Raw genomic sequence first — 26,415 nt, forward strand, 5'->3', positions numbered from 1 at the left:
CAAACCATCCTCAGCGGCCGAGCTGCCATGACCTCCGGCAGGCTGGGCAGCCAGCTCCAGCCTGGGGTTTCCCGGGGGCTCAGGCAGGCGAAAGCAGGTCCCAGACAGCAGCTCCCCAGCGAGGAGCTGAAGGACGAGCACTGCTCTGCTCGTGGCCAGCAGCTATAGCCCCTGCTGCCGCCACCCCATTTCCAGCAGTGGCAGGACAAGTCTAGGAATGTGGTCCAGCAGCTCAAAAATGGTCACAGGAAGAAAAGCAAAATCATACTTTTGTTGCTGTCTTAATTTACAGATCAAATCATACTACTTCAGGACAAATACGTTTGCATCTCCAAAGGTTCTTTGAAGCTTGAGTCAGCAAAGTGCATGCTGAGCTTTAAGCATGTGGTTTACCGTCTATCGGATTAAGCTGAGGCTTGAAGGAATAACCATATAAAAACATTTTAACATGTTATCTGTTGAGTTTTTCTTTTTTTTTCTTTCCACCAAAAAATGCAATTTTAGCCATAATATAAATGTTCATAAAGGATTGCTGGTTTCAGCAAACAGTAACCTCCAAAACTGTTGAGTTAGAACAAATTTGTAGATAGTCACTGGCCTGTTTCTGTGTTTTGGTTTTACAAGTGAAAATGAGTTTGGTTAAAAAAAAAATGTTTTTAATGGAAAATAAAATAAAATAAAGCACTATTGATTCCTCATGAATTTTTACCTTTACATTTTCACTATGTTTTTTCAGGTTGCTTTGGGAACAGAGGACTTTCCTGTGCCTCAAGAATTTTCATGTGGTGGAAGGAGCTGTTTTTTGCACGGTCTATAGGTGGGTTTGGAGAACCTCAAGCCAAAAAATCCTAGACACACCAAAGTCAGCTGGAGCTTTCCAGTGGTGCTAGCGTCACCAAGGCTCTAATCTGCGCCAATCCAAGTGTCTCTGTGGTTGGGGAATTGCAATCTTGGTCTAAAATCTGCATTGTCCAACCTGGTTCCACATGGGAAGTGGCTTTGCCCACAGGGTACAGAGCAGACCAGTGTGTGGTTGCTTGGAGAAACAGCGAGCCTTAGGCCAACAGTGCTTTTGCTCAGTGGCTGGTCGGCGAAGTCGCCTCCTCAGTGAGCATCTGTGCCAGGGATGGAACCTGCGGGCCCTCTGCAGCCCCTTGATTCACCCGGATATAACTGATCACACCACATTTCACTTGTACGGCAGCTCTACTTACAAGCTGTGTGGGTGAACGGTCCATGTAGCTGCACAGGAATTGTACAGAGTTCCTACAGGTGATAGAGCAACAATTAACTTGGCAATCACACGCACCCCAATCGCCCTGGAACTTCCACTGTGTCTTGGATGGCTGGCATGGCTCTTGCTCGCTTTCTTACCTCCCATTTGAGGGAAGAGAGAATTCCACAGGTCAGGCTCAGAGCGTCTCTCCTCTGTGGACACTGCAGCCGCTTTATGGAAAAGGCAGCTCTTCAGCTTTCCCCAGTAACCAGAACTAAGGAAAGAAGAAGTGTGCCGGGGAAAAAAAAAGGGTGAGGGGAGAAAAAAAAAAAAAACAAAAAAGCAAAAACCCCCCAGAACTCTCACATCTCAGACTCAGAGAGCCAAACCTTGGGAAATGTAAAGCTGGATTCGTGACTGATAAACTGGGCAACTCCCTTTGGATGGGAGAAAAGAAATGCAGATGCCTTAGAACTGATGCCAACAAGCTCCTGATTTTGAGGAGGAAATTCAGTGTCATAATTCAGGTTTATTTCTGTGAATCCACACATGCAGGCATGGCTTTTCTGGTGATGTAAATTAATACATTCCCATTAGCCTTCATGGAAATACGCCAGTTTTCTCCCACCGAGCTTCTGGACCTGGGGCTACCTCCAAGTAGAGGGAGGAGAAGACCTGGTTTCTGGACTGGACAAGTTGATATTTTGCTTTCGCTGTCCCCAACAGCAAAAGATAATACACTGATCTGCATTTAAAAGCTGTTGCTGACAGAAGTGATGTTGACAAAGAGATGAGAAAACCCTCACAAAGTACAAATTGTTCTGCAGCGTCATCTTTTGGTGCTCCACGGTGCCTAGAAGAGGAGGCCACACATCCCAGCAGAGGGGAGTGGCCCTTGCCTCCCAGGGAAGGTAGAAGATGCATCCCTGTGCAATGCCCACTGCTGCCCTCAGACCCTGAGTGCTGCCAGTGGGAAGGGAAAACCCTGAGCTGTTTGGTTCGCTGTCGGCTGAAGGTCAGCGGGGGACGAGCAGTGTTGGCATAGCGAGATTTCCTATTGAGCTCAGTTTGGGGACGACGGGCTGCTCTCGATTTCTCCCAGACCTTTGCTGCTGCCTCACCTCCCAGGTAAGCGCTGCTCACACCTGCCCTCAGCTGGATGAGATTCTCGGGGCTGCCCCATCCACCAGGAAGCGGGGATGCCCAGGGTAGGTAGGTGTAAGGCACCGGGGAAGGGACGCTGTGTGCGCGCAGGGTGTCTGGGTGGCAGGCTGGTCTGGAGGGCGCTGGTGTGCCCTGGAGGCGCTCATCTGGGCTCAGGCGGGCGTACAGCACACGGGTGGGTCTGTGCACATACGGGCACAGGGGTGTTGGTCCAGATATCGCCTGCGCCTGTGGCTGGCAGCACTGGGGACACGGGCACTGCAGGGATGGTGATGGCTGTGCAGGCACAGTCTCTCGGGGCCCCTCCAGGCCTCTCGCCTGTTTTGCTTATTAAAATACTGGAGAAAAGTGATTGCGACAAGCAAAATTAGGTCTTGTCCAGCTCCACCTCCACTGCTTCCCCAAGCCAGGAGAGAGCAGGGCCGAGGCCACATGCTCTGAGGATCTTCCTCCATTGCCTGTGACATGGTGCACAGGCCAGAGCAAGTGCCAGGCTGTTCCCCACTGAGGAAGCCCCTTCACCAAACTTCTGCCATCAGTGCAAGCAGACCTAGCAGGGCAAACACTGTTAATCCTTGTGCTACTGAGAACAACTGCCCTGGCTCCTCCTTGCCTGACAGCACACCTTGTCATGCCATGCCAGCTTCCCAGACAGCGATGCTGAAGCTGGTGGGAGGTTGTCAGCTCCACACCAGCCTTGCAGGGGCCACCTGCTGCCAGGGGCAAGGCTTTGGGTTGGAGAAAGAAGGGAACAGAGAGCAACTGAGGCACAAGGGGGTGAAGAAGTGACAGAGCAAAGCTTGAGTCACCTTAAGCCTGCTCAATGCCCCTTAGGGCCTTGAGCCACTGAGGCCCAATTTTAACCATAACACCATCCTGCTTGAGAGTGAGTGTGACATCGCTGTCAAATATCAAAACCAGCCTTCATGTAAGCAACTCATGGCTCCAGGCTGGTTCAAGCAGCCACATCAGCTCCACACAGCCCTTAGCACTGAGATTACAGCCTCAGGGACTGCCGCAGACAGAGCCTACGTGGTTTCTGCTCCTGCTCCTTGGCCATAGGGAAGGGCAGGAGAGCATTTGAAGGCTTCAAGACCTGTTTGGAAAGAAAATATTGGGATGTGCCCACGAAGCCATCCAGGGAGAGAAGGAGAATGTAAAAAGTTGCAACCACCTTGCAAGAGCCGTTCTCCAAGAAACGTTCTGCAGCAGAGCCTGCCCCAGAAACCCCTTTTCTTCACCCAGGCCCTCTTTGCTCTGCTCTTTATAGCAATCCCACCTTATCATGCATCATTTAGCAGCACAAGGCAGAGGTGTCCATGAAGTTCATCTCATGGGGCTGAAGACGTGCTTGGGGGAGGAGTGAAGCTTCCATCAGGACACCACACATCCCAGTGCTCCTGGTAGGGGGGGTTTCCCACACGACTGCTGTGCAACTCCCACCCTTCCCGTTCTGACTGCATCCAACTCTGCTTCTACCCAGGCCCCTGCTCTTTCCCTCTTCCTCTTCCAGGCAAGGGGAGTTGCTCCCATGAAACCACTTTTTGTTCCCTGCAGCCAAGCGATAAATCCTGCTGCGTGGCCAGAGGAACTCTGGCAGAAAAGCACCGCTCAGCCAGTGAGACCCTCCTGTGGGCAGGAGCTCTGCACTGAGCGATGTGGGTAACCAGACCCTGGCAGGCTCTGGCTGCCGAGTTTGCCCCATGCGCACCCTGGCTAAAGAGTCGGCACTGGGCTATGGGTTGCAGCTCCATCTCCCTTGATGGAGCAGGGCTTCCAGGAAGGGAGAACAACCACTTAAAGGGAGGCTTTTTTCCCCTCTGAGGTCAAATAAAAGGACAGCAAGAGTTGCATGGATCCGTGCTCAGGAGCACCAGGAACACAGATGTATCTTTCTGTTCGTAGTCCTGCTCTAATACTGAGCTGACTCTGCCACTTCCAGAAAGCCACTGAACAGTTTTCCACCAGTTGGGCCTTCCCTCTCCTCTGCCCCAGGCTCTGAGCATCAGTAGGTGATGCATGTGAGCAGGCTCTTGCCAGGGAAGGGCAGCTCCTGCCTCTTTGGGATGTGGGTGCCCCTGGATGTCCAACAAAGACGAACTCCATGGGCACCTCTAAGCTCACCAACCTGCTTCTTCCTTGACCCAGGAAAGTGGGATTGGTTTTAACTTGAGGCAGGAGATGAGCAAAGGGGAAAGGAGACAGGAGAAGTGCCTTTTTAAATGCTCCTTTGCCACTTGCCTCCACTTCCCATGGCGGTGTCTGTGCTGACATCAATGCGGTGCCGTTGATTCGCACCAGCTGAAGGGCTGGCACACGATCTTCCCCTTCAGCATGGCTTTGACGTGGGGCGGCCAAGGACTCGTGCTGTGATCTATTCCTGCCTGTGCCGCACAGCGGCCTGCTGGCCCCCTGCAGTGAGGCGAGGAGCAACGAACCTCCACGGAGCGATGGCACTCAGCAGGCAGAGCCCACGCGGCCGCCTGCAGAGCCCCTACCTGCCCCCCAGCACCCAGGGACGGGGCTCTGCTGCCCAGCCTGAGCCCCTCCACGCAGAGAGATGGGTACTGCTGAAGGGGCAGCAGCAACACCCGCCTCACCACCTTGTGAAGGACCACCAGCCTCGCACCTTGCTGCTGCTCGCCTGCGAGTGTTTGCGCCAGCTGCAACACAGCTGGGAGCCCTCGCTGCCTTCCACGTGCCTCTCCCGGTGTTCTTCCCCCAGTGGAGGCTGCAGGACTGGATTAATGTATTTAACTGCAGATGCTCGGGCCCTACAGCCGTCGGGTTTCCAGCACCACGTGGAGGTGACTGCCTCTGCATGCCAAAGTTTATTTTACTGCCTCAAAGAGCAACGAAGCCCCGAAAAACATTTTTAACTTCCACTTGGCTCCCACACACGTGATTTGTGTGTTAATGTAAACCCTCGCTGGGTGGAAAACATCCCATTAAACGCTCCTGGGAAAGACGAGCCCAGCCCTTGAAATCAGGGCTAATCTGGGGGATGACGGAACACTACACATCAAGCCGCAGGAAGGAAAAGAGCGAGACCACAGTCAGCAGCAGTCATCTTTACTATGGACCACAGGGGATCAGAAAAATAACCTTGTTAACAAGAGACCTAGTGGCTAACGAAATGTCATGCTATAGGACATACAAGAGAGGCCAAGCACAATCACCAGAACGAAACGGCAACCAAGGAGGAAAGGAAATCCTGGGGTGGTGGGCAGGGGGGGTGGCAGTAGATGCCCTGTTGCAAACCTCCAGTGGTACCAACACAGCGCGGGTGTGTGGGGCTGGCTGCGTGGGTTCCTTTTGCCTTTGAAACAAGTCAGAGGGTCTTCACCTCTTACACAACTCCAGTGTCTCTAGCACAATTATTATTAAACTTTTTTTTCAGGAAAAAAAAATAATAATAACATTTGTTCCAAGAACTATGTGCAAGAATTTTCTCCAAGTACAGTGAAAGGAGGGCAGACAGGAAAACACCCTTCTCAGCGCTGTCCTTGTGACTCGTGCCCTCTCCTCATGGACACCACAACCCTCCCCAGCAATCCTCTGTGGCTTTGCCTTCAGTGAACCCCAAACAAGGCTTTTCAGAAAAAAGAAGAAAGGAAAAAAAAAAGGTATTGCTGCTTCTTCTTGTAATATTTTTCCTCTCTCTCCCCCTCTTTCCCCTTAAAAATGTTTACTTTCAAAAATTCCATTCCTGCAGAGATTCCTCCCAAGCTCTGAGGTCTCTGCACTCCACCCTCCTCTTCTGCAGTCAGAAAAACTGAGTCTTGATGTCTCTTTGGTTAAAAAAAAAAAATTAAAAAAAAACCCCAACACAAACAAGTAACACACAGCCCAGTATGATCCCATTCCACCCCGTGGACGCCTGATGAGAGGGTGTCTGTGGAAGAAGGAAGCATCAGAGACGAGCTGTCTGCTCTCTGGAAGCTAAGGTCCCCACACCGCCCGGCCGGCTCTCCTCCTCTCATACAGTGGTCGCTGGCCCGTACTGGAGCACCAGAGGGGATGTCTCCTTGATCCGGACATAGAACCGCCCCTCGGGCCGGGTCGTTTGGAGGGACAGAGGCAAGAAGTCATCGGGAAGCCACTGCTCGCTCTCGTCGGAGGCGAACACCAGTCCAAAGTGCTCCAGCTGCTCCTTGCCGTAACAGAAGGCGGCCGAGCTGCCCAGCATGCTGCGAGAGACATCGTTCATCTCGAGTACCACCAGCTTCACCACCTCACCGGCAGATGTCTGGCTGGTGACGTGCAGCTGTGGAAAGAGAAAGGTGGGAGAGATGGACGTGAGGGGGAGGAACGAGGAGGAACCAGGGGCCACAGGCAGCGTGTCCTATACTGGTGATTACTAGGGTGGAGGAGCAGCAGCCCCAGTGGTGCCTGGTGAGCAAGCAGCAGCAGCCCGGCGCAGAGCCGTGGGCACACTGTGCCCGGGGATGCCCGGCATGCCGGGGCCCCAATCCACGCACCGCTTTCTTGCCTCCACTGCTCTCTCTGAGCCCTCATCGCTCAACTCCTGCATGTGTCACCTACGGCTTGCCCGCTCTGCTCAGGCTGCCCCACTGTCCCATCACCTGCAGCCAGAGAGGGATAGTCCCAGCCCTGCTCCTGGCACCATGGAGGGATCTGCATCAAGTCCCTGTCGCGAGCAGGATCCACACTGTCAGACCAGCTGAACCACCACGGCTCTGCCAACCTAGTGGCGCTAAGCTGAAGCCTCTTTGGGAAGCGGTGCTCAATTTCAGCCCTTTCACAAGCTCAGGGTTCTCCCACCAACATCCACTCTTGCTTTCCCTTTCTGCTTCCTTGGGCACTGCCCTCCCAATCCCAAATACAGTGAGAAAAGGAGCTCCTCTGGCCTCTGGCTGCTAACGACCATCGGGAGCCTGCTACTTGACTTCAAAGGCCCTGAAGCAGAACATCCATTCTCGCCTGGGCAAGGCGACAGTTTCCCTTGGCACATCCGCAAGGGCTTGCGGAGCGCTGTGAGCAGCGCCCCGGCAGGGTGGTCCGAGCCCTTGGCCCACGCGAACGCTGCCAGCTCCGAACAATTATCGCAGGGCTCAGCTGATTTACGCCAGCCGAGAAGCCTTTCCTTTGAACTTGGCTTTCTTTGAGGAGAACATCGTAAAACGCTTTCAAGCAGGCGTGTCCAGAGCTTTGCAACTTCAAAAGCCACGTGGGCAGCCCGCCAGGAACCCGAGGGCTGCGCTTCAGTTGCATAGAAATCTATGGTAATTTCTCAAATGGAAAATAAATACTGAGTCAGATTCCCCTCTGCTTCTAACGTCCCTGCTGGGTGCAGAGAAACTGGCTATCAAAACTCCCCAGCAATAACACCCATCATCCCATCAGCTCTGTCCTTCCTCTGCCATTTCACAGGCAGGCTGCGCTCAGGCTGCTCCATCAGCCTCTGCTCTGGGCACCGGGAATGTTGGAAGGGAAATTTCAACAGGGGAAGGAGCTTCGTGGCTGGGAGCAGAGGAGGTGGCAGAGCCAGACGGGACCTGCCCGAGATGCGTGCCCTGGGGGACCCCTCCATGGGGGATCCCACCCGGAGCAGGTGAGGATGATGGGAGCTGGAGCAGCACCTCTCAGCAGCAAAGCCCTTGCGGAGAGGAACCAGATTGCACAGCAGCTCCGGTGGACATGGACCCCAAGGCCCTTTACCTGCTTCCCGACACGGGCTGGAGACAAGCGGCTCCTGCTCTCCCTTCCCCAAAGGCTCACAGGGCTGGAGCGGTGGGAGCACAGACCCTGGGGAGGGGAGGCTGAGGGACGGCCAGGGACAGGGCAGGGGAGCGATGGGCTGGATTTTGGCCACGGGGCTGGTGTGTTTGAACACCAGGCTGTGGCGAGAGAAAACCATCAAAGCGACCTTCGCTCGCTGCCTGCCCATGCTGGGTGGCACTGACCTCCTATCAGGTGCTGAACCACAGACCGAGAGCTGAACCGCAGCTCCGTTAACTTGTCTCCCAAAAATACCCTGCCCATGGCCCTGGCTTGCCCCCCGCACCAGCGACTACCGCTCCTGCAGAGCCACGTGCCCCATCCCATGCTGCCCAGGAGCCTTATCACCGCTGCAGGGACAAAGGGATGTGGGGCAGGAGTGTGGCGGGTCTCCAGGGGACCTTACCCCCAGGATGGTGGAGGATGGAGAGGGCAGTGCCGGGCAAGGGGCACACGAGCCCCTGCTGCCTGCCTCCCCCACCCTGCCAGCCCTTTCTGCCTGGGCATGGCAGAGCCACACCACTGCCCTTCACAGGCTCCAGTACCTTGACACTGGTCTCTTTGGAGAGTCCGGTTTCGTACTGAGGGCAGACCCGCAGGGTGACAGAGCCTGGCTTCTTCCCTTGGTCGGCCGAGCACCCAGGTTGCTCCAGCTGCTCCTGGAAGTTCTGAGTCCACTCGGCGGAGCGTGTCCGGAAGACGGGCTCAGAGCCCTGCCTGCCCCGGCTGCATTCGGGGCTGGGCATTGAGCCAGTCCCCAGCCTGAGCTGGCCGCAGGGGCCCGCGGTCCTGCTCTCCGTCGGGGAGCTGTCGATGGAGCTGGGGCAGGACTTTCTGGCTGCCTGGCAGAAGGGTTTGGGGAAGTCCAGGCTGCTGGTTCGAACGCAGTATGCCTGCCGCTTCTCTGTGATGCGCAGCAGTTCAATCTGGCGGCTGGGCAGGACGAAGTCGCTGTCATAGAGCTCGGGGGGCAGCCGGGGCTCCTCCGGCAGCAGTGGCGGTGGGGTCTTGAGCTCGTGGGTCTGCAGAACATCCGGGGTGCTGTCCTGGAGGGTGCGGGCGACTCTCCTGCTGCAGCACTCAGGCCCCGAGGAGGAGTACACCAGATCGAGCTCCTTTGGGCTCTGTGCCCTGCTGGAGTCATAGTCGCTGTCGGTGGCCAGGAACACCTCTGAGGAGCCCTCCTCATCTGACAGCCCGTGCGAGTCTGCGAGGGGGTTCAAGAGAAGCAGAGAGGGGTTCAGCCTTACTGTTGGCGACCCCAGCTGAGGGTTTGCACCCGATGGAGTCCAGGAAAACCCCCAAGCGTTCACCCCCTTGCCTTACAGCCGTGCTGCACTCGCCAAGGCACAGGCAGAGCAGGTCCTGCCCCAACCGAGAACCACTGTCCTGCTCATAGTCCTGACACTGGCCCTGCCTCCACCCCTGCGGTGCAGCCAGCCAGAACTGCCCTCCCAGTCCCCACAAGCACAGGCAGCCCCCCAGGTCCATCCGGCAGGAGCCTTGCAAAGCTGAGTCCTTACGAGAGTTAAGCTTACGGCTGGTCTCCGGCGAGGGCGCTGGGGAAGGAAGGTAGTCAAGGTGGGACGAGGTGGACTGGGTTTTCTCCTTCATTGCGCCACCAGCCTCGCTGAGGAAGCCACTGAGAGACACCCCACAGGAGGGCTGCTTGTACCGGGCGTGTTGCAGGGCATCCATAATCCAGCGCATCTCACGCCAGATCTCCTCCATTTGCTGCCAAAATAGGAAATGAAGCACCCCTTCCAAAAAGCAAACAACAGTAGCAACAAAAAAGCCCATGGCAAAACACAGGCTCTCCCCACACACACCCTTCCCACGAGTTGAAAGTTCCGAGGGAAGGCCCGAGTCAGGAAATCCCAACAGGGCTCTCAGGTGGGAAGATGCTGCTTCGACCACCAGCAGCTGCTGGTTCAGCAGTACCTGCCTGCTGCGGGCAGGGGTGCTGGGAAGGGACAAGTAGCGTGGGGTGCTCTTCTGCACCTCCGTCCCAAAATGCACTTCCAGGCCCTTTTCTAGCAAGGTGGGGACGTGCAGAGCATGATTAATGCGATCATTGCAGTAAGAAGTTGCAAGATAAAGCCCTGCCTGCTGCTGCCCGTCTGCCACGTCAGAGAAACCCCACAGGTCACTGCCGCCAAGACCAGTGAACAGCCCCAGCGCGAATGCTCCTGCAGCTCACCCTGGGCCTGACTGTGCTGGCCATGTCCCAGGGCACCGTTGAGCCTGGCTCCCCCCGAGCACAGTCCGGCTCCACGTACCTGGATGTAGTCCTGAACCTGCTGGTGCCTCTGCTTCGCGGTAGAGAGCTCAGCATCGGAGAAGGCCTCCCTGAGGCTCTGCTGGGAGAGGAGCGACTCCAGCTCCAGGAGGGCAGACACCTGGCAGTACTGGGTGATGAACTCCCGGTCATATGTGAAGAAATGGACTGGGGAGAGGAAAAAAGAGAGGGAGGAATGAAAGATACCAGGTCCCTTGCTGATGGATGCCCTACAGGCTCCTCCCCACTCACCCCACACAGGGAGGAGGCAACACTGTCCTCCAGCCTACCGGGACAGCCCTCAGTATCCCCCTCCATCCCTCCTCTCCAGCCCACCCCACTGTCTGTCCCATCTCTCAGGAGGTCTCAGAGGACAAGAAGAACAGCAAGGTTGGATTTTGGCATTCCCCCTCCTCACCTAGCTCGAAGATCTGCAGTGGCAGCGTGAGGAAGCCGGAGCGAGGGGTGTAGGGGTTGTTCTGGCCTGGAGCAGTGCAGACGTCATCCGATGGAGGCAGCAGCAGGAGGAAGGAGACCTGGCCCCCGAAGTCCAGCACCTCTTGGCTGTACAGACGAAAATCTTTGGCCTGCAAGGAGACACTCCAGTTAACAGCTGCAAACATGACTTGGAGGGTCCTCCACCAAGTCCTCATTCACAAGGGAGTCCTCAGGGACCACCTGCAGACAGGGGACACTGCTGTTTCAGCTCACAGCCAGAGGCTCCTTGCTTCCAGCATAATCTGCACACCTCCTTTTGTCTCTTATTTCTCCTAAAAGTCTCTAAACTACTGGTCAAAGTCACTATGACAGGGTCTCAGAGAAGAAGTGCCACCAACCATGGTCTCAGCCCTGCTCAGAGAGGAGGCCCCACAACTGCCTGGCCGCAAGCACGTGCCTGGCACTGGAGCTGGTGGGCACCATCCCAGCTAAGAGTCATCACGGTGGAGGAGGGATTTCTCCCCGTGCAGTTCAGCCCAGAGCGCTGCAGCTCCATCCCACCACTGGCCAGGGACCATCCTGCTTTGGAGGGGCAGAATTGGGCTGGTCTCATGCTGCAAGGGCTCAGCCCAGGACCAAACCTCATGACAGGCAATAGTGCGAACCCGGATTCACCACCCTTGCTTCAGAGGTACAGGTGAGGGTAGGACAATCGGCTCCTGTGGACACTGTCCCTGGGCAAGCAGACGCTGCAGCTGCTGGTTGTCCACCACTTGCCTTCTGTTTGCACAGGACTAAAATCTCATTGATGCTTCAGGTCCCCAAACAGGGACCTGGGGCTGCAGTACCCTGCCTGCCACAGTGACCAGCATGGTGCTGCACGGCCCCTTCCTCTCCTCCCTCCCCAGACCTCAGTCCCTGCCTGTACCTCTTGCAGTGGGATGTTGACCAGAGTCATCAGCTCCTTGATGGCCACTTGGAGCTCCTGAAACAAGTGGTTCTGGGAGGTCTCAGCCTCTGGCTCCACAGGAACAGGCTCCTCCATGCTGGCCATCTTCTGCAGCCATTCCCACTCCTCCCTGGAGAAGGACAGAGACAGACACATGAAGGAGGGAGCAGCTTGGGGTGGACCTGAACGCACCATCACTACGAGAACTGTGTTTGCTCGGCTGCTCCTGTTCACAGGCTGCCCTGTACAGCTGAGAGGGAATGTTACGTTGCTGCCAGGAGCCCGAGAGCAGAAGCAGGAGGTGATGGGTGCTCTTAGGCTGGATGGGACAGAGGAGCCTGGCTGCCCCAGGTGAGCTTCCCTGCAAACCCCACCTGGAGATGTTGGGGTTGGATCGAATCTTGACATGGCATAGGATGTTGGGGAGCTGCTCCGGCACCAGCACTCGGATCTGATCCACGGCGCTGCAGAGCTTCAAGTAGCCCAGGTAGAGGCCTGGGGAGAGGGCATGGCTGCTCCGCTGGTGGTAAGTCAGCTTGTCCTGAGGAGAAAGGTACTGCTGGATGGAGCAAGCCCTCGCTGCGGGGCTCTCTCCCGCCCCTGTGCCGGCTGCCATGGCGCCGCCAGCCCAGCCAGCAGCAGGGAAGCAGCAGAGCAACCACAATCCAGTGCTGCTGGGACGAATCCGGCACCAGCCTGATCCCTGCCCTTGAAGCAACAGGATTTTTTCAGGTTGGCTGGGCTTTGCTCCCCTTTTGCCTGCAGCCAGGACCAAACCCTCTGTGGCCCGGGCTCTGCTGTGGCCTTTCCAGCCGGCAGCAGGACAGGGAGCGCTGGTGGTCCTGCACTTGAACCCACTGCAAGCCCCTGCCGCAACAGCACCGGTGCAGCACCTGGACGGAGATCAGCAGCGTATCCAGAGCAGTGGGCTCCTCCGGGGAGGATACAGACTTGCGGCCGGTCTGCAGCTTGCAGATGGGAACCCAGCGGACGCTCTCGAAGGTCTGGTTGGTTTTCACCTCCTTCAGGGTGACGATGAGGATGTTTCCTTGTTTGTCTTTGACAGGCTCGAAGAAGACCTGCCCCAGGTCCTGGATGCCCAGCAGCCCCTGCGTGATGGGATGGGAGGGCAGGAGAAAGCAGTGTCAGGGGGGCATCCTCGAGGCACAATGCTCCGTGGGTATGGGCAGCTGGGATGGGACTGGCAGCTGCCTGCTGGAAACCAGCTTGCCTAGCAAAGCATGCCAGCCCCTCTGCATGAGATTGCCATGAAGCCTGACACCCTGTTGTCCCATGACCAGGATCCTGTCAGGAAGGGGGGCACCCAGTCCTGTCGCTGACTGAGACACGGGCAGGACTGGCAGAGCCCGGGGTTTTCCTGGGTGCCGCACATCCACGTGCTGCTCCCAGGGGAGCCCAGCCCACAGTGCCCCCAAAAAGCGCCCGCTCCTCACCCAGGCCCACCCTCACCTGCATTTGTGAGATGGCCAGCAGCATCTTGAAGCGGGTCTGCAGGATGCAGGAGCAGGACGACTGGGAGACGGTGACACACTGCCGCAGCCACAGGATCTCATCCCACATGCACGAGACCTGCGGCAGACCAAAGGGCCGTTACCACCACCCGCCGCTGCCTGCAGCTGGGTCACACAAAGGTGTTTTGAAGAAATCCGTTTGCCTTTCTGTTGGAGCTGGGTTAGGAACGTGCACGGGCACACATCGCCTCTCAGGAGGGGTGCGATTTCCTATGCCACAGGCACCGTGAGATGCCCCCAGAGCCTGTACCCAAGGGAAGCACCATGCAATGACCACCCAGGTATCTACTTCATCTAGGACTGAGACCTTCTTATGTTTGAACCAAGAGAAGGAGGGAGAAGTTAGTCTTCTCCCTCAGTAGGTAAGGACCATCCAGCAAAGATGTGGGCCCTGAGCTGCCCACCTGCCCCACTAACAGCAGAGGACCAAGCAGCAGCGCCCTGCACAGCCTGCTCTGCCCAGCAGACGGGATGCTGAAGCAGTTAAACAGCTCAGAAGCTGCTGGCATCCACGTGGAGAGGCAGCGCCCACCAGTCCGGGCATGCAAGCCTGCCCAGTGCGACACTGGGCCATCACCCACCCGTCGTGGCACGCAGCCTGCCTGGCGCGGCACCGGTCCATCGCCCACCTTTGGGTGGAAATGCTGTTCCCTGGGGGTTTCTCAGTCCGTGCTGAACTCTGGGGAGCAGCAAGCCCGCTGCCTGTGTCGCAGAGCCCCAGCGCCCGGGGCGGAGGAGCAGCTGCTGCCAGCCAAAGGCAGTGGGGGTGCACGACGCCTGCTTGGCTCACCCTGGCACTCCCAGTCTGTGACCAGCTCTTGGCATCGCTCTGCCCCGCAGAGCGCACGAGGGCAGTGGCACAGCAGAGGCCCTGGAGGCAACTCCGGGAAGCCCAGGAGCCTCCAGACGTTGTGCTGTCTGCTGCGAGGAGCTGGAGTAGCTCATGCTCACTTCGTGCACGTGGGGTGTCCCCTGATGCTGCTCCCAGCCCCGAAGCAGCCCCAGCCAGCCCTGGTGAGAGCCCCACAGCACCCCACGTACGACAGGCACTGCTGCCTGTGCCGGCAGCACCACGAAAGGTGCTGCAATGAAGATCATGCCAGCCCTGGAGGACACAGTGCCCGGGTTGGTGGCCATCATCTCAGCAGCATCCAGGGTGATGGCCAGGCAGACAGACGTGTGTCAGAAGACACACTGCTGCAGTGCCTCAGCACACACCACAGGGTCGCTGGGCCCCCCACCTTGGTGAACCAGAGGAAATCCTGCATGAGCAGGCAGGAGTAGGTGTCATCAATCTCCACCACGGGGATCTGGTCTTCATGGGTCACCAGGATGTTGTCGTCCTTGTAGAAGATGGCTGTCAGGTAGAGGCCCCTGCATGGGAGGGAAGACAAACTTCAGTGTCGCCCCAAGCTGCCAGTTTCATTTCCCAAAGGGTCTCTCTCCCGATGGCAGAGGAGATGCCCTGCCCCAGATCTCAGCTCCTCTCCAACTGCCCAGGGCAGAAGAGGCACACGGCCAGTACAGGAGCAGAAACAGGAGCCCAGCACCGTCAGCAAGGCAAGCCTCGCCTATGCCATGGCCGATGACATGGCTGATGCCCCAGCTAGCCCAAGGAAGGGAGATAGCGCCAGGCCTATGTGGGAGAGACCCTGGGGTGCCTGGAGGCCAAGCATGAAGGTGGGTCGTGGGAGGGTGGTGGGGTCTAGAGGAGGGTGGGGTGATGCCTGGACATGGTGCAGGGATCTGGGTATGGGCATGGCTTGGACAGTCCAAATGGAAACAACCAAGGAGAAACGTTTGATTTCTGGGCAACAGGACCCATCTCCAGTGACACTACCAGCTTGCCCCAGGCAAAGATCCACCTCTGAGCACCCCCACCCCCACCCAGCCCGTGCGCGCAGCTCCCGGCTGTGCCCGGGACGGGCAGCCCTGTGTCCCGGCCAGGAGTCGGGCTCTCCACCGCCCCCGCGCACCAGCTTCTCACCGCTTCAGCGTCTTGAGAAACTTGCTGCCAGGGTGGAAGAGGTGCTTGAGGCTCTTGGAGACTGAGTGCTTCCTGCTCTGGGGCTGGTTCTTGCAGGGCTCTGGGGAGCAGACAGCAGAGGATGCTGCAGCAGGAGCTGAAGGACTGCACTGGCAGCCCACAGCACAACATGCCAACGTGGTGGGAAGGCTCTGCCAAGGTCTCCACTGCCTGCCCTGCCTCCCTGCGATGATCATCCATGGGACAGACCTATTCCTGGAACCACCTCAGCCCCCTGGACCATGCCACAACCACGGGGGGCCCGACTGGATCCCCCGCCCCAGCCTCCCCGCAGTGCCGAGCCACACACTCACCGTGGCAAACGCAGTGCTGGTGGACGGTCTTCACCTGGCCCAGCAGATGGTCCAGAGCTTCCGCTTGTCCCCTTCGCCGCGGGGCCCGCCCGTCATACTCCCGCCAGTCTGTGGGGGACAGACCAGCGTCACCCCCAGCACCCCTTGGCCTGGAGGAAAGGAAGACTTCCATCCCTTCCTCCTCATGGCACTTCGCTTCCTGGCACCCCACACGGCTGTCCCAAAGGCCCAGCATGGCACAGCACGGCAGCAGTCGTGGGCGCTGGGCACCGCTGGGCAGCCTGGGCTTTGGGAGAACCGCAGTTTTGTGCCACTCCTCCCAGGAGCACCCCACCTCTGCACAGCACCCATGGCCACTGGCCACCCTGTGGCACAGCAGGGACACGGCAGAGGGAAAGAACAAGGTCCCGTCTGTTCCTGCTGCACTTCACTGACCTTAAAAAATAAAATTCTTTCCAGTGTCTTCCTCCAGGTCTTCCCCAGAGCTGCAGCATTCTCTAGGCGAGCGTGGAGAGCTGGGCTCACTTCGGCAAACACATAAATAAGCTCTCCTGCCAGCTCCACCCGTTGCGAGACAGCAGCAGGGCTGGGGACCGCAGGCGCTTCTACATTAGCTTTACATTAATTGCTTTAAACACCCTCTACGTCCTGCCTGCTGCTGTTTTCCATGGAAAGTTCAGCTCTGTTAACTTTGGCTGGGGCTTGCCACTATTTTTAGGAGCTTTAAAAACACCCAGGGAGGTGCCTGACTGTATTCTGCTGGGCTGGGGAGCAATCTTTACTGAAGGGAGAAATATTAATGAAGATAAAAATAAATAAACCCCGCTCCTGTCTGATTCATTTCAGCCGCACTCCGCATCGATTCTGCATGGATCTTGGTCACAAGGAATGTGACCTGTGCGGGCTGGCAAAGGGGCTTTAAAGTGGGTGCAAACGTGACCGACACCCGCTGCCAGGACAGGGCAAGGCCAGGGCAATGCCGCGTGGGCGCAGACCCGCTACACGCATTCACACACATGCAAATACATTTTCGCACCTCTCCACACCAGTGCTACAGCGCTGGTGCCTCACAGGAAGGGGCCTGCACACCTCTGGCCCCACAGCTGTTCACCCGCTGCCAGACCCGCACCCCGACCCGCCCGTGGGGTGTCTGCTGCGTGCAGGCATGCCTGCTCCCTCACTGCCTGCTCGTCGGGACAGGCTCAGCCTCCCCGGAGGCGCACAGAGCTGCTCCATGCACTCCGACGGCGCCGATTCCATGGGACCGCCTTGGGGCCTGCTCAGCCCTGAACCCTTCGGGGCTGCTCCTTCCAGTCCAGTCCTTCTGGCTCGTCTCCCCCAGCACCCTCGGGTGCCTTGTGTGACACTGGGTGGCTTTTCCTCCCAACACTGCCCTCATGCCAGCACAGGGAGGGGAGTGCTGACAGCCCCAAGCTGGTCTCCGGTGGGGCTTGTGACCCCATCCCAGCTCAGTGCCAGGGAATGCCGGTGCCCGGGGCTGGGCTAGGCGGGCAAGAGCATGTAGTGGCACAGGGAGGGCTCCAGGCCCACTGCTGCCCAGGACTGGGATGGCTCTGAGCCCTGGGGGGCACCTCCAGGGGCTGAGCTGGGGCATCCCACCATGTCACCCCTCAGCACTTCCCAGTGGTGGTTTTGCACAAGCTTAGATGCTTTGGGGCAGATGTCACTGCAGTGGCAAGGACCAACCTGTCCCCCAGAAGCTGCCCTGCACTAAATTACAAACCTCTGCTAAAAACCAGAGGCGTGTTTTTCCTTCCTACAGAGGAGACAGCTGCATTGCTTTCCTTTCAACTGAGAAAGCAAAACATCCTCTCCTAGCTGCCTCCTTAGGATGAGCTGATCCAGGTGGCCTAAAATGGCTCAGCCTTTACCAGGCAGCCAGGAGAATCTCAGGTTGAAAAATCAGTATTTGTCAAAGCTGCTGTTGGCTGGAAGCAGCATCCCAGACCCCTGGGCACAGCCTCCCTGCCTGGCCCGAGACCCCAGATACTGCCTCTGAGCCCACGAGATCCCATCCCAGCAGCAAGAGGGACCTCAGATGTCAGAGGGAGCTGCCACCTCCCCACAATCCACCCCACAGCCAGTGCTGGCTCCCGCGGGCGTTCCCAGTTGTACTTACTGGAAGGGATGGCGAAAGGGGGCACAGAGGCCTGCGGGGGACCCCAGCCCTTCATGTTGTAGGCAGACACCTGGACGTAATAAGCTGTGCCCTGCGAGGAGGGAAGCCACACTGAGCACATCGGCACCACTCCCAGCTCGGTGTGTGAGGGAAGGAGGATCCCACCCAGCCCAGTACACCACCAGTACTAAATTGGGAGCCTAAAGCCCAGGTCATCGGTTCTATTCTTCCCCAGCTGTACAAAGCTCTTGGTATCAGACGTCAGAGAATCCCCATGGCCCCACTGGGCAGTTTTTGGGGGAGGCAGGATGGGATACTGCAAATGCCCCTTGCTGGGAGATGCTCTGGCCCCAGAGACACGGGGCTTCCACAGCCTGGCGGGTCGGGGTGCTGCCTTCCCACTGGGACGTGCAAGGATCCAGCCCCTGGAGACAGGGAGCTGGCCCAACGCTGTCGAGGGCTTGTGGCACAGAAACAGTGATTACAGGCGTCTGATTAAAGCTCAGTCAAGCTGCCAGATGTTCCAAGGCCTCCAGGCACTCATGAAGGTGGCCAGGAGCCTGTGAAGCAGCTCTGAAAGAATGATTGATGGGCTCGGGGGCAGCTCCTTGCAGCGGTGCTGCTCTGGGCTCCGCTCGTGCCCTGTCCTGCCACGCACCAGGGCAGCTCTCCCACCCTGACAGCGGCTCCTGGGCTCCAGCACTGCTGCCTTGGCTCAGCCCCTCTAACCCATCAAGGGCTTGCCCTGCTCCTCGAGCCGGTGGTCCCTGCCTGCCTGCCTGAGCCAGAGCTTCAGTGCTGCCCCTCCCTGGTAAGGGTGGCCCCATCCATCCCAGCATCTCCCCATGTTCCTGCCCCAAGCTCCATCCCACCCCAATCCCCATCCCACCCCACCTTCCTCCTCCAGGCCAGTGCATGCAGCCGGACAGCAGTCCCTGGGGAGGGGACAGATGACAGGCAGCGTGGCCCCTGTGGTTCTCAGGGAGATAAAACAGCGGGGAGCCCCAGCCCCAACCAGCCCGTGACCTTGCCGAGCTCCTGGAGATGGAGACGGGGCTGGTCCCCCCTCTCCAATGAGTGAGGGGGCTGGTGCAAGGGGTCGATCTGTGCAGGTGGCAGAGGAACGAGCTGCTGATTTATTGCCCAGGAGGAGCACGGGTGGAGATGGGAGCAGGGTGGGGGACAGAGAATAAATCAGGCGCTTGGTGAATGGACCCATTTTGCCTGTCACTCAAGAGTCCCCAGGCACCCTGTGCAGGGGGTTTCCCCATTGCCAGGGCAGCTGCAGCCTTGCAGGCAAAGACAGATGCCTCTCCCAGCCCCACGCTCACAGCTCTGCCACAGACCGTGCTGAACACAGCACACACCACAGCACGCTCCTATTCCTCCTGCTCAAAATGATGCCTCATCCCCTCCCTGCATCGGCTGCAGGGAATGACCCCAGGGGCTGCACTGTGGCCAGCAGCTTTTCCCAGCTATGGGCTCTCCCCCACGGCCCAGACGCCCGGGGGACACCCCCAGAGCTCACCGACACCAGCCCCCGGATGGTGAAGTGCAGGTTCTTCAGCTTGTCGATCACGGCCTCCCCCAGCGACGGCGAGAAGGTGGGGGAGCAGCTCCACTCCACTGAAAGGAGAGACCCCAAGGTGCCGCATGGCCCCAGAGCAGGGACAGGCTGCCAGGGCTGGCTGCAGCTTGTCGGGGCCAGCAGCTGCAGAGGGACCACGGGCAGCACCAGAGCTGGAAGCGGTAAGCAAAGGCAGGGCAGGAGGGGAGCTGCAATGGGGGTGGGGGACAGCATGGGCAGCTGTGGTCCTCCTCACCAAGCCCCATCAGACAGGGTCAGCACCCTCAGGTGATGAGTCAGGAGTTGGGGATGGAGAAAATTCTCCCAGAAGCCAAAAATACCTGGTTTAAGTGGGTGAGGGGCACAGGAGTGGCAGGATGGGAAAGACTTGCAGTGTGCAGGACAAGATGAGGGGCAAAAAAGTGGCACTCTGAGTTTCGCTGTGGTGCAGGAGGGTGGTTTGGTCTGGCTCAGAGCATTTGGGTGGCAGCCAGGTGGTGTCACAGTATGGAGCCCTGGCTCCTCCACCCTTGAGCTCAAAGGCAGCTTGATGAGCGCTCAGCAGCACTGCCTGTGCCCCTGAAACACTGGCACGGCATGCACAGGGTGAGAGCCCCAGCACACCACCCCCGGTGGCACAGCCACAGCTGTGTGTCCCCTGCACTGGTGGGGGCACCCCAGTCCTCACCTTTGTACTTGGTGACAACGGCCGAGTTGACGCTCAGGGGCTCCGAGAAGGTCACCTGCACTGAGGAGCTGCTGGCCACAGAGAGGTGGACATTGGCAGGGGCATCTGGCACTCCTGGGGACAGAGAGCACAGGGACCACTACAGCAAGGACGGTCACTCGGAAGCCCTCAGTGTCCCTCCTGGGCCTCCCCCTGTGCCCAGGGACATGTTCCCAGAGTGCCCACCCCCCACACACCCACACACCGAGGATCCTGACGGGTGCTGGTGCCGCCCCGCGCCTGGACCACGCACAGTCCTGCTCCTTCCCCCAGCATGGGGACCTCCGCCCGCGCCCCCCGAGCCCTCCTGCGGGCACTCACGGGCGTGCTCAAACCCTGCCTTCATGCGCTTGTACAGCCGGTAGCGCCACTCCCAGGCCTTGAGCTGCTTCTCCTTCTCGGAGCAGTCGGCGTTGGGCGCCTCGTTCACCACCTGCGCCATCAGCTCGTTAACGCGCTGCTCCGCCTCCCGCACCAGCGTGGAGAGGTGCAGCGAGCGGCTCTCCAGGCTCACGACTGCAGGGTGGGCGGGCATGGCCACAGGTCCCAGGAAGACAGGCAGCAGGAGGGAAAAGAAGGCGGTTAGGGCAAGCCCAGGCTCCGCTGGCACCAAGTCCCCACCCCGAGACCCCACCGACCCCTTTGTATCCTGCTCCTAGGCTCTACCCAAGTGCATGGCTCCACCCGAGCCCCTGCTACAACCTACACCAGTTTCCCAGAGCCCACCCACCCACCCGGACCCTGCTGCCTGGGGTGCCTCACTCCACCATGCTGGAGATCCAGGCGACAGGCATGGCACAGCTCCCCTGCACCAACTCACAGTGCGGGCTCTCCTTTGCTCCTGCCTGCAGCAGGGCCCTGGCAATGGGAGCGTTGTTGGTCATGATGGCAATGTCCAGGGGCAGCAGCCCTTCACTGTTGGGGGTGTTGAGGTCCAGCTCCTCAGGGCTGTACTGCTTCAGCAGCTCCTGGACCCTGTCTAGGTCCTGCAGCTCCACGGCCTCGAAGAGGGCAGCATTGCTCTGGAACTGGGTGGACCGAGGAACACATGTCGGCTGAGCATGGGGCACCCTCCTCCACCCCACCGAACACCTTAGCCCCTCACCAGCACCCCAGAAACCCAAACAGGGTGGGCTGCCGTTGTCCCAGGGGCTTGGGAGCACCAGCTCTTTGCAGACACAACCGGATGATGCTTAGCAAACACCCAGCCCAGATCCAGCTGAACTCGCTCCAGGGCGGCTTCACTTAATGCACTCTTGGGCTTCCCCCCGGGTGACAGTATCGCCCACACATGGACCCTCCATCCCCGTCCTCCCAGCCACAGCAGCGCCAGACAGAGCAGCAGGCACTGACCAGGTAGGACTTGCGGAGCTTGTCCTTCTCACCCCGTCCCGCCAAGCTGCCCTCATCGAAGGATGTGTAGTTGACACGGAATTTTCCTGACAGATTTCGGTAGAGCCTCTTGGCCGCGTTCGGCGAGGAAGGGCCTGGTGGCTTCCTGGCCTGCGCCAGCTGCAGGTCCCGCATCTGTTGCGTCATTTTAGGGGAGGATAACCTGGGAAAAGGCAAGACGGTGTGGGGAAATGAGGTGTGGAGGAAACGCCAGAAAGGCAGAGGCACATCTGCAGCATCGGGACTGAGACACGACCCAGGAAAGCCAGAGCAGTGCCGGGGCAGGACTGATATGAGTGGCTCCAAGGTGGGTGCCGGTGCCAGCACTGCCCTCATCCAGCTGGTATCTGCCAAGGCCAGCCCGTTCCTCCTCCCCATCACTGCTGCTGGCCCTGTTCCAAGGGGCTCGTGCGAACCCCACGGGTGAGACATTTCCTTCCAGACCCAAGGGCCAGTCTGGCCTCGCACTGCGCTTGAGCTGGGACTCCCCAGGCAACCTCAGGCTGCTCAGCTCCAGAGCCAGTCCCCATCCATCACACTAGGGAAAACTCTCCCTACTCCCAGTGTCCGCTATCCAGCTCCGACAGAAATGGGACGCCCCACCCTGAGTTGCCCAGACACCCTCAGCAGTGGGGGCTGCAAGGACTAACAGCTGCCCAGCCTCATGCTGGGTGAGTGCTTCCCACCAGGCTGGTGGCTTGGGATGGCCTCATGCACCCTCTCCACATCCATCCTTCCAGCAGGAACCAGTCTCCTGTGCTTATCGCCATCCCTCAGCCCTCTTTGCTACGTGACATTCCTTGGGGTCTTTATTCCAGCGAAGGGCACCCTCTGAAAGTGACGGAAGAGCAGGGAAGGGACAAAAGGCCATTCCTAATGGCATCAAGACAACACCAGGTCCCAATGGTGACCAGTGACCCCCAGTGCCCCACTCACCAGCAGACCCACACTCCACAGCTGCTCCTCACCTTCTCCATCCACATTGATTAAGATACAAAATCTTTCTTTTCTCCACTCTGATTTTGATTCCTACTTTAAATAGCCATGATAAATATGTCCAAGTCACTAGGAAAGCTGGCATCTTTCCTTGGCTTCACAGTGGGGGAGCTGCCCCTCTCCCTGTAGTCATGAACTTCATGTGCCCACCAAGCCCTCATCCCCATTGGGTAAAGTCCCTCGTTTCAGTGCTGCTGTGTGGGGCTTTTGCCCATGAGTCATCCCTTACAGCACCCAGGGTTTGCGCTGGTGTCAAACACCTGATCCCCTTCTTGCCGTAGCCTGTGGCACAGTTCCCAGACAAGGAACAACAGGTCTAAAGAGCATTTAGTGCAACAACGCTGAACACCATTTGTCTCAGTTTTGACCTCATACCCCTGCATATAAGGTCAGATATTTAGGATCAAGGTCTTCTCCATATCACTTTATTGGTTAAATATCAAGCGAGGGTTAAGCGTGACAAAAAGCGTGACAGTTGTCTAGAAGGTCATGCCAAAATGCTACCGCAAGGCTGTGCCTGTGATGATGATGTTTATAAAGCCATCATCAGGAGGCAGGATATTAATAACAACCTCACTATGTGCTCTTCATCATCCTGACTTCAGATTAGGCACAGTGGGCTGCAGAAGGCCTTTAATGGTTTTTACCTTTTATTACTGTGATATTTAAAAGCAGAAAATGATGGGGAGGTTGGCTCCTGCCAATCACTCATCTTACCGGCTTCAGCCTACGGATTTAGAGGTCTTGAGGCTGGCCCAAGCTGCGGTGTCAAGTTGCTGCCCTGGATTCCTCCAGGGATAGGCATTATCTGAACAGAGGGCTTTACGGACCAGAGAGACACTGAACACCAACCACGTGGGCTTCAGGTGGCAAGAGACCCCTAAGCAACCACGTGGGGGTTGGTGAGATCTGTGCAGCAGGGTCCTGCTGGTTCTGGTGGGGAGGAAGCGGAGCAGCTCTCCACCAGGACGGCATCATCATGGGGAGAGAGACCTGCACAAAGCAGGGAAGGGCTGGAGAACCAGCCTTGGGGCCACTGGGACCTACTGGGCGCTGGACACAGAAACCTCAGCTTACAGCTGTGGCAGCCTGAGCACATCGTGTTTCATCGTGGACAGGGAGAAGCTCCTGGCACAGCCAGTACTGAAGGCTCCTCATGCCAAGAGCTCCCCACACGGCACATACAAGCCTCTACAGATGGCAAGTTCAAGGTCCCAGATATCAAAGGAGCAGAAAAGCACCACGCAGCTCTGCAGCCACACACGCCTCTGCAGGCAGGGTACTCTGGCAAGAAGAGGCAACCAGGAAGGCAGGTCCTGACCCACGGACCAAGCCTGAGAAGCAAAGCGCTGTCTGACACACTTAGGAAAGAGAAATAATTGACTCAAGAGACTCTCCAGCAAAACCTTGCCCTTTCTCTGATGTTTAAGAACTCCCTGCTGCCCAAGTCCTCCAGTCTCCACCTCCAGCTCAGTGGTGAAGATGGCTCTTTTAGCAGGCTTGTCGACAAGATGCCTGATTCCGCTGCAGTTCTCCTTCATCCAAGGAGGCAACAAAGCTCTCCCACATCAGGAAAGGAAGGAAGACCCCAAAAGTAGCTCTCTGGAAGCTGAAGTTGTGACAGATCCCTGCTCCATCCATGCCTGCAGAATCAAGGTTTAAAAAAGGAGTGGTGCTTTGGAGCAAAAGCACTTTTTTCTGCCAATTAAAATATATGGCAAATGACCCAGTACAGGCAGACTGCACAATTTGGAGGAAGCTCTCAGAGAGATGGTAGAAACAGAGGCGATACAGAGAAATTTCTCACTGTTTTCCCTCATTTGATTTGCTTTTAATGAGAAGTAAAGAGACAGAAATTATTCGGAGCTCAGGAGTGAACATCTATCTATATTAAACCGGCTGCCCCAAAGATAAAAGTTTCCTGCCGTGTGGTTATGAGTCATCTGGACTCAGTGAAATGGTCTTGATTTATCTAGAGCTAAACTTCGCGGTTGAGCAACTGATAGCTGAAAACAACACCCACAGATGTCGTGCCCTCAAGGTATGACCAGCCAACACCAGCTTGCTCCAACGGCAAAGCCCCATCCCGCAGGGAAGGTGGTGGGAAGAGGTCCCACCTCCTCTGCCTTTACAGTCTCAGTGCAGCCGAACTAAATTTATCTCGCCCACAATCAGTTCTTGTTGCTAATTATTTACCTACCTACTGCAAACACCGCGGCAGGGGATGGGTGCTTTGTCTGCCCCAAATGTTCAGTGTTCTGGCCGCAGGAAGTGACAGTAACCACCAGGAAGGTGGCATGGACATCACGTCTGCAATGCCATAAATCCACGCACCAGCAAACTCCGCCACCCCCTCCACGGAAAAGGCTGAGGTTCTGCAGAGGGATGGGTTAGGGCTGGCCAGAGCCATCTCATGAAACCGATGTAAGGAGGATTTTTTTTTAAAAAGCACATGAGGATGGATGTGCATCAGACAACTTCATTTTTATCCCTCCTGCAACGAACACAAGCAAATCCACTGGGTCGTTTATAACATTGTGGTTTCTGCATATTCTGGGTTTTAATGTTTCCAGTGCTGCAGATCTTGGCCGAGTAAACAATGTTAATAATTGTTGTAATTATATGATTTTAAGTGCATTTTGTTTAAGGGCGTAGCCTCTCTGGGCCTCCAGCAGAGAACCAGTCCATGTCAGCCAGGACTGCCCTGTCCCACTGGTGCAGCCCAGACCCTGGACTGGCTGGAGGAGCCTTGCTTGCCCTGAGCCCAGCAGAATCAGGCCACCCTTCCCCAAGCACCCACGGGGACGCCCCACGCCAGGCACCTGCTGCACCACACGTGTAAACCCCAGAGGGACCGTGGGCTTCGTCCTCCCTGCTGCCACGTGCTCCCATCGCAGGGACAGGGGCTGGAGGCACCTGGACGGGCACGCAACGACCGTCCTGCCCGGACATCACCAGATGTGGCTGCTGGGACCACGGTGGCCATCCTATGCCACCTTCCACCAGCTGTGAAAAGGCCCATGTGCAAGTGATGCTGTCGCTGGTGGCAATGGTCTTCCAGCCAAAACCCAAGGCTGCCCAATCCCCACCGCCCCCCACGCCGGCCGTGGAAAGGATTAGCTCATGGGTGCCCACCCGCGCCGGCAGCGAGAGGGCAGATCCAGCCCGCAGCGGCAGACACAAGCTCAGCGTCGCGCTCCCATCCTCACAGTCGGCAGGGTTGGCTGGCACTTCAGGAAGGTGCTCCCCACCCTCTGCAGCCTGATGCAGCAGGGAGAGAAGCTGTGGGGCTCCATGCATGAGAAAAAGGGAGCCTGAAGGACGGAGGATGGAAGGTGTTAATGCTTTGAAAGGATGAGGCTTGGGGTGGGGAGGAGAAGGACTAGGTCTTTGCATAGTTCGCTCTAGGCTCGTGGTGCTGTGGGTGTCAGTGGCATGTTAGCACCAAGGATGCTTTCCTGAACCTCCGTTCAGTTCCATCCACAGCGTTATAAATAAACAGGCAAAGGACAGGAGAAGCCCAAGAAACAAGTTATCGGGGAGATCCAAGTCCAACCCAGTCAACCTCATCTCAAAGTGGGAGCTTGCATCAAGTGATCAGCCAGCAAGCTGGACACACAGGCTGTTCCCAAAGAAATCTGAGTGCAAGGGGTCTTTCCTTGTTTGAACACACTCGGCCATGTACACCAGGATGAGAGGAAATGGCCTCAAGATGCACCAGGAGAGGTTTAGGTAGGATATTAGAAAAAATTCCTTTACTGAAAGAGTGGTCAACATTGGAACAGGCTGCCCAGGGAAGTGGCAGAGTCACCATCGCTGGAGGTGCTCAAAAAACATGTTGATGTGGCACTTTGGGACATGGTTTAGTGGGCATGGCGGTGTTGGGTTGACAGCTGGACTTGATAATCTTAGAGGTCTTTTCCAACCTTAATGA

General features: G+C 57.5%; 1 protein-coding gene across 1 annotated transcript in view; it reads right to left on the bottom strand.

Annotated features, from left to right (window-relative positions):
* Nucleotides 1–6,359: 6,359 nt before the first annotated feature.
* Nucleotides 6,360–26,415, bottom strand: part of LOC104343576 (ankyrin repeat and fibronectin type-III domain-containing protein 1) — a 196,129-nt gene continuing 176,073 nt past the window's right edge. Inside the window, exons 6-23 of the mRNA XM_086473044.1 lie at nucleotides 21,447–21,648; nucleotides 20,914–21,121; nucleotides 20,415–20,609; nucleotides 20,055–20,168; nucleotides 19,328–19,425; nucleotides 17,800–17,890; nucleotides 15,660–15,767; nucleotides 15,307–15,406; nucleotides 14,561–14,693; nucleotides 13,258–13,377; nucleotides 12,681–12,896; nucleotides 12,162–12,328; nucleotides 11,767–11,917; nucleotides 10,819–10,987; nucleotides 10,402–10,568; nucleotides 9,646–9,856; nucleotides 8,668–9,329; nucleotides 6,360–6,647 (exon numbers count right to left, since the gene is read on the bottom strand). Of these exons, the coding sequence (XP_086329170.1) occupies nucleotides 6,360–6,647; nucleotides 8,668–9,329; nucleotides 9,646–9,856; nucleotides 10,402–10,568; nucleotides 10,819–10,987; nucleotides 11,767–11,917; nucleotides 12,162–12,328; nucleotides 12,681–12,896; nucleotides 13,258–13,377; nucleotides 14,561–14,693; nucleotides 15,307–15,406; nucleotides 15,660–15,767; nucleotides 17,800–17,890; nucleotides 19,328–19,425; nucleotides 20,055–20,168; nucleotides 20,415–20,609; nucleotides 20,914–21,121; nucleotides 21,447–21,648 (3,400 nt within the window). The remainder of the gene's footprint in view (nucleotides 6,648–8,667; nucleotides 9,330–9,645; nucleotides 9,857–10,401; nucleotides 10,569–10,818; nucleotides 10,988–11,766; nucleotides 11,918–12,161; nucleotides 12,329–12,680; nucleotides 12,897–13,257; nucleotides 13,378–14,560; nucleotides 14,694–15,306; nucleotides 15,407–15,659; nucleotides 15,768–17,799; nucleotides 17,891–19,327; nucleotides 19,426–20,054; nucleotides 20,169–20,414; nucleotides 20,610–20,913; nucleotides 21,122–21,446; nucleotides 21,649–26,415) is intronic.

Source organism: Leptosomus discolor, chromosome 14 (assembly GCF_034619465.1).
Source record: "Leptosomus discolor isolate bLepDis1 chromosome 14, bLepDis1.hap2, whole genome shotgun sequence".
NCBI lineage: Eukaryota > Metazoa > Chordata > Aves > Leptosomiformes > Leptosomidae > Leptosomus > Leptosomus discolor.